The sequence below is a fragment of the Capra hircus genome, chromosome 26 (assembly GCF_001704415.2).
Source record: "Capra hircus breed San Clemente chromosome 26, ASM170441v1, whole genome shotgun sequence".
In the NCBI taxonomy this organism is placed as follows: domain Eukaryota; kingdom Metazoa; phylum Chordata; class Mammalia; order Artiodactyla; family Bovidae; genus Capra; species Capra hircus.
The window spans coordinates 9,449,917-9,456,454 of record NC_030833.1 but is presented as its reverse complement, the minus strand read 5'-3'; the positions used below and the strand labels follow the sequence as shown (position 1 = coordinate 9,456,454).

At 45.0% G+C, this 6,538-nt stretch overlaps 1 protein-coding gene across 1 annotated transcript; it reads right to left on the bottom strand.

Moving 5' to 3' along the window:
• Positions 235–3,298, bottom strand: C26H10orf120 (chromosome 26 C10orf120 homolog). Its single transcript, XM_005698570.1, has 3 exons — positions 3,049–3,298; positions 2,764–2,839; positions 235–1,007 (listed from the first exon to the last, which is right to left on the bottom strand). The coding sequence occupies exons 1-3, from the start codon at positions 3,246–3,248 to the stop codon at positions 252–254; spliced, it is 1,032 nt and encodes a 343-aa protein (XP_005698627.1). The 5' UTR covers positions 3,249–3,298; the 3' UTR covers positions 235–251.

Sequence of the window (6,538 nt, the reverse complement as noted above, 5' to 3'; positions counted from 1 at the left end):
TTCTTAAGCAGCTGAGCCACCAGGGAACCTTGAAAAAATATTAATATATATAACTGAATCACTCTGCTGTACACCTGAAATATTGTTAATCAACCCCATTCCAATATAAAATAAAAACTTTTAAAAATGAAAAGTTTTTTTAAATTAAAAAAAAAAAAGAGAGAGAGAGAGAGAGAGAGAAGCCACCTGGGGCAGAGCTACAGGAATAAGAAGGACCAGGAGGCTGGGTTACCATGGAGATAAATAACATTTTAATAATGATGGGAAGCAACTTTGCACATGTACTCTTTCCAGGCATTCTCTTCTTCCAGACGGGTGGCCTGTGCTGCATAACTGGGGTAGATCCCCCGAGACAGAAAATCCTGATTCATTAGCATGAGGTCGCCAGGAAATTCTGACACGTGCAAAAGACTTCTGTTTGTTAAGCCAGTGATGGACCTCTCCACTTTCTTTGCGGGGAGGAATGGCTTTAGATCATTTGGATGGTACGTTATGCTATTTTTGGGTTCTTCTGACTTGAAAATGACATTCATTTTTATTTCCTGTCTTTTGGAGGTTTTGCTCTCCGCCTCTCCTCTCCCCTTTTGATGGGCATCATTGCCATCATCGGTGCTGCCGTCATCCTGGCCTTCCCCAGCCCTGGCCCTTGCCATGGGGCCCAGGCCCCCTGCAGGCAGAAGCGACGAGTCCCTAAACCTTTCGACATAGGGTAGGAGCTGCTTGCTCCGCAGGGCTCTCGCCAGCTGCATACGCTCTATGTGCTTGCTGACATTCAGCCTCTCCCGCTGGGGCATGCTGAACTCCTCCGGGGACACGATCACCTTGGCCGTCCACATTTTCCCCAGGGGCCCACAGGTGGCACAAGGAGGGATGTGTTGCCTTCTATAGTCCACCGCCCGTTTGTAGTCTGAAGACAACGTCTGTAGTTCCTTGAGCATTTCTCGTTCTTCCTCTTGCTTGTAAGTCAGAAACCTCCGGGCTGCCACGGTGTGAACGCCACCTAGACGCTGACAAGTGGGAAAAGGTGTGTGAGTCGATCGGTCGTGTCCGACTCTTTGCGAGCCCATGGACTAGAGCCTGTTAGGCTCTGCTCCAGGCAAGAATATTGGAGTAGGTTGCCATCCCCTTCTCCAGGGCCAATGGGCAGGGGGCTGGGGGATGAGTGGGGAGAGGCGGTGGTTAAAATCTCAAGGGGATTGATGTGTTCATTTGTTTGTTGGTCAGTTTTTTATAATCCATGTGTGGGTGAATTTCTACAGTATTTGTATTTCTCAATCTGATTTATTTCACTTAGTATAGGTTTCCCTGGTGGCTCAGAGGATAAAGCATCTGCCTGCAATGCGGGAGACCCAGGTTTGATCTCTGGGTCAGGAAGATCCCCTGGAGAAGGAAATGGCAACCCACCCCAGTATTCTTGCCTGGAGAATCCCATGGACAGAGGAGCCCACTGGGTTGCAAAGAGTCAGACATGACCGAGCAACTTCACTTCACTTACTATAATACCATCAAGGATTAGCAAAGGGGAGAAAACAAGAGTAGTGGTTACCAGAGAAGGAAGAGTGGGGAGGGGAAGGGAAAAAAGAGTAAAGGAGATGAGCTGCAAGGTTATGGAGAAAACTAAATTTTGGTGGGGAGCACATGTAGCACTTAGAGAAATATGAAACTCAACGTTGTACACATGACGCTGATGTAATTGCTGAGTCCTGCTGCAGGCCACAGGTGTGAGGCCTTGTACCAAGGCCACAGAAGCAGAGCCCAGAACCAAAGCTAACTGGGCCCCTTTACAACCTTACCAAAGACAACCGGGCCCCTTTATAACCTTACCAAAGCCAACTGGGCCCCTTTGTAACCTTACCAAAAGTCCCCTTGATCATCACTAACAAGCTTCCTGATTCCCAGTTAGGCAAAGATGCCCACTCCAGGAAACACCCTGTCGTGCCCCAATCACCTAACGCCAACCTTCCAGCAGGAACTGTCTTTGTCTTGAGGCTATACAAATCAGCTATTAACTCACAAAAGTGGTCAACTCTCCCTGGCTTGTCAGGAGTTGTCAACTTGTTGCACTCGAAGTGCCCACTTTATCTCTGCTCTTTTTTTTTTTTTTAATAAATGCACTCCTTTCTGCAGTTTGTGCCTGGAAATTTTTTTCCCACTTGCTCTCAGACTGCCTCAACCATAATGTTCTAAATCAATCTTACCTCAACAACAAAAAAATAAAAATATAGCATTTATGATGGAAAATTTTTTAAAAGTTCTCAATTTGACAGGAACAAAGGACACCCACCGAAAGAATTATCTAGTGGCTCCCTTGCCCTCTATCCGTGAGGGTGCCCGAGACCCTGTATAGTGAGAATGAGGGTAGATCATTGGGAACAGATGAGCCTGGGTTCAAATCTGACTTTCTGTCTCACCTATTATGAATCTGAGAGAATTGTATTGCTCTTACAGGCCCCTGTGAGGTCTCCATAAGATAACATATATGAAAGCAACTAGTGCAAGATAAGGGCTCAAGAAAAGGCCGCTTCCGTGATTTGTTATCACTTGTAGTTACAGTCCTGCTTGGGACTTTGTAATAAGAGAGTATTTTGCTTTTGCTAGGCAAATATGGAAGCCATATAACTCAGCCAATAACTCAGCCAACCCTCCTCCACTGCTTGGGAGACTCACACCTGTGTTGCTGGTGGTTTTTGAAACTCTGACTCTCCTAGCCTAACTGCCTGGATTCCGTGGGGCCTCCCTGTGTATAAATTTCACAGCACTTACTAGGATCTCTTTCTCCAAGGGGGAGTATTTCCCGAGGGCAATGCGTGGGTCCGACTTGTAGAATTTGGTCCATATCCTGGAAGGCAGAGAGGTGTATTAGAACTTGGGAATGGTCTTCCTAGTTTTGCCTTTTGGAGTGGGAAATCTCACAAAGGGTGATGCCACGTTGATCAGGATAAGGCCTCTGTGATCACGGTTTCTACAGCCACAGGGTGGGCTCTTCCATTTGGCCTCAAATCTGACATGGGTGGGAGGGAATGGACCAGAAGCACAGGTTACACTCACCCCAGTGGTGAAGCAGGGCATAGATCCCCTTGGGAGGACAGGGACTCTTTATTCAGGAAGGAATCGCTTATATTAAATACTCGCATCGGTATTCCATTCTTATTTAACTTTCCCTCCGTAGTCATCCTTTCTTGGACCCTTGAATCTCTAACCCTCTGTTTTCCAATCTTCGGACAGCCATTCTCCCATTCTCTGATCATACTCTGGCTCCAGGCTAGGATGGGAGGTGTCAGTGCCTGGAATTTCTTTCTAAGACAGCTTTCATGTGAACCCAGAGGACAGTCACAAACATCTTGCATCATAACTGGCTTATGTGGCAGCTATTGTGAGGTCTGAGTTTAGGCATCAAATGATCCCTTGGGGTGAAATGGACACACACCACCATGGTCTTGGTATGTTGGAGTCCAGGGGAATAGAGTGGGCAGAGAAGTGTAGCTGGGAGATGATCTGACCACATCAGTGCCACTTATAAGCCAATAAAGACTGCTCAATTCTTCCTGGATGGACGCTCATCACCTAAAGTCTCTTCCTGGTATTGGCTTGCCTTTCCAATCTTAGTTCCAATCTTAGTTCCTCATGCTCCATTCATGAACTCTATTCACGGTTCTTGGAATCAGCTTCTAGACATGCTCCCCTCATGTCTCAAATACCCCTCTCTGCCTTAACAACTTGCTTATCTTTGGAAATATCTCTGAGAAATACTTTTAGTGCAAAAATCAAGGCACAAAAGTGTATAAATTGTAGACAACCTTTTTGTATTGGAAAGGAAAAAATAAGCATGTATACTTGCATTTGGATAAAGAAACACTAGAATAATACATGCAAAAAATGTCATAAATGGTTATCAGAAGTGGGTACCTGGCAGATATGGATAAGGTGGTAATGAGTCTTTTCATTGTGTACATTATTGTTTTGTACAGTATTGTTTAGAACCATGTGAGCCTATTACCTTTTGAAAAAAAATGAGTTTAAAAAGTAACGAAGCAGCTCATGGAAGACGTCTCTGACAAGTACTGGTCTTGAAGCTTTCCTTTGCTTCTACCAAAAAACACCCGTAAGTGGGGATATGTCCAGGCCTCATGCTCATAACAGCCATCTAAAACACACCAATGCTCCCCTCCCATACCGGGGCAATTTCAGTTCCCCTAGAACAGCCATGAACCTGGAAATCAGCAGCCAGTGCCGCGGAGCAGTATAGACAGTGCCTCTTGCCCTGTATGCATTGACTCACACATTTGTCCTACACAGAGCTGTTTGCACAACCCACACAACACCTGGCATATAGGGTGCACTCCACAAATATTTGTGGAACAACCAATGAATGGTGCATGATAGAATATTAAGGACTGGGGCTTTCCTGGTGGTCCAGAGGCCAAGACCGCACTCCCAGGGCAGGTGGGCTGGCCTGGCTTCAATCCCTCGTCAGGGAACTAGATCCCACACTCTTCAGCTAAGAATTTGCATGCCTCAACTAAAGATCCCACTGGCCACAGTGAAGACTGAAGATTGTGCCACATCTAAGACTTGACACAGCCAAAAAATAAATATTAAAAAAAAAAAGATTATTATGGATCTTGGTTCAGATGGTAAAAATATCTGCCTGCAATGCAGGAGGCCTGGGTTCAACCTCTGGGTTGAGAAGATCCCCTAGAGGAGGGCATGGCAACCCACTCTAGTATTCTTACCTGGAGAATCCCTATGAGAAGAAGAGCCTGGTGGGCTATAGTCCAGAGGGTTGCAAAGGGTCGGACACGACTGAGCGACTAAGCATGGCACACATCAAAAAAATCAAGTCTTAGTCAAATTTCCAATAATACGCTCGGGATATAATGTGATATTTTTTAAAAGACCATACAAAACTTATATAGGGTATGATCTCGGTGTGTCAATACAACAGTATTCAAGAAGAAAAAGGACTAGAAGGAAAAACACAGAGATATGAGCAGTGGACTGTGGGCTAGTGGGAGATGTTCTAAGACTAGCCATGGACCCACAGCCTGGTCCCATCCAGGTATTGAGATGGAGTAGCTACGGCCTTGGCTCAGCAGGTTCAGGTAGAAAAAGGTGGCACAGCTGCTCCAGACATCAGAGAGACAGTGATATAACACACCAGTGCCTTGCTGGCCAGAAGTGATGTCACCACGACTATGGTGGGTTTGGGGTGGGAACTGGAAAAAGAGAGAAACTTATTTTAAGAAATTAGCTTACATGATTGTAGAGGCTGGAAGGTCCAAAATCTGCTGGCCTGATCCAGCAGGCTGAAGACTCTGGGAGAGCCCATGTAGAGGTTCAAGACCACTGGGAGAATTGCCTCTTGTTCAAGGGACACAAGTCTTCAGTCTATTCACGCCTTCAGCTGATTGGATGAGGCCCACCCACATTATGGAGCACCAGGCAATCTGCTTTACTCAAAGTTTGCTGATTTAAATACCAGTCTCATCCAAAAACACCCCCACATAAGTATCCAGAATAATGGATCAGACCAAAGCATGACTGGCCATACATGTGTGCTAAGTTGCTTCAGTCATGTCTGAATCTTTGCAACCCTAGGGACTGTAGGCTCCTCTGTCCATGGGATTCTCCAGGCAAGAATACTGGAGTGGGTAGCCAGGCCCTCCTCCAGGGGATCTTTCTGACCCAGGGATCTAACCATGGTCTCCTGCACTGGGCTGGCAGGCAGATTCTTTACCACTAGCGCCACCTGGGAAGCCCTGGCTGGCACTAGGACCCAGCTGAGTCAACACATGAGAAAGTAACCCTCAAATCTACTTCTAAGTATTAGGTTTTAAAGATTTGCTTAATTTTTGAATAGCTTTTTAATATCAGAGTTTTCATTTTTTGTACATAGTTTTGCCCATTTTTGGACTTCGTATCAACAGATTCATGCAGTATGAATTCTTTCACACCTGCATTTCCCCTCAACGTATTTTCCAGACTCTGCTGTTGTTATGCTTGTAGTTCAATCATTTTCATTTTCATTTAGCATGATCGTCTTATTTATTAAACAGTCTTCTGTTGCTTACATTTGGATTTTTTAATCTGGGGAGCATGATTATACAGGTGTCCTTGCAGTTACTGTGTTGGATGCGTACCTAAGAGTGAAATTGGTAAGCTACCGTCTATGGGGCCACACAGAGTTGGACACGACTGAAGCGATTTAGCCCCAGCAGCAGCAGCAGGATACATGTAACGTCAGTTTCCTAGAGAATTCTCAGCTCTGTTCAAATATGTCTTTATAATTCACCATCCCACCAACAGTGTATGAGAATTCCTTCTTGCTAACACTAGTGGGTAGGTTGTGATATGTCATTGTGGGTTTAATTTACACTTTTCTGATTACAAATGAAGTCAAATATTTTTTCTATTGCCCATAAGAGATTACCCTTAGTGAAATGCCTATTCAGGACTTTTGTCCATTTTTTTTCCTAGTAATTGCTTTTCTTATTGATATGTACAACTTCTTTACATATTCTTTGTATAAGCCCATTGC

What these genes read in the sequence shown, in the direction of transcription:
- C26H10orf120 (XM_005698570.1), bottom strand. Translation starts at nt 3,248, where the DNA reads ATGATCAGAGAATGGGAGAATGGCTGTCCGAAGATTGGAAAACAGAGG. An exon ending in TGCCCTGCTTCACCACTGGG is followed by an intron (nt 2,840 to 3,048) that starts GTGAGTGTAACC and finishes TCTGCCTTCCAG; the next exon opens with GATATGGACCAAATTCTACA. An exon ending in CCTTGGAGAAAGAGATCCTA is followed by an intron (nt 1,008 to 2,763) that starts GTAAGTGCTGTG and finishes CCCACTTGTCAG; the next exon opens with CGTCTAGGTGGCGTTCACAC.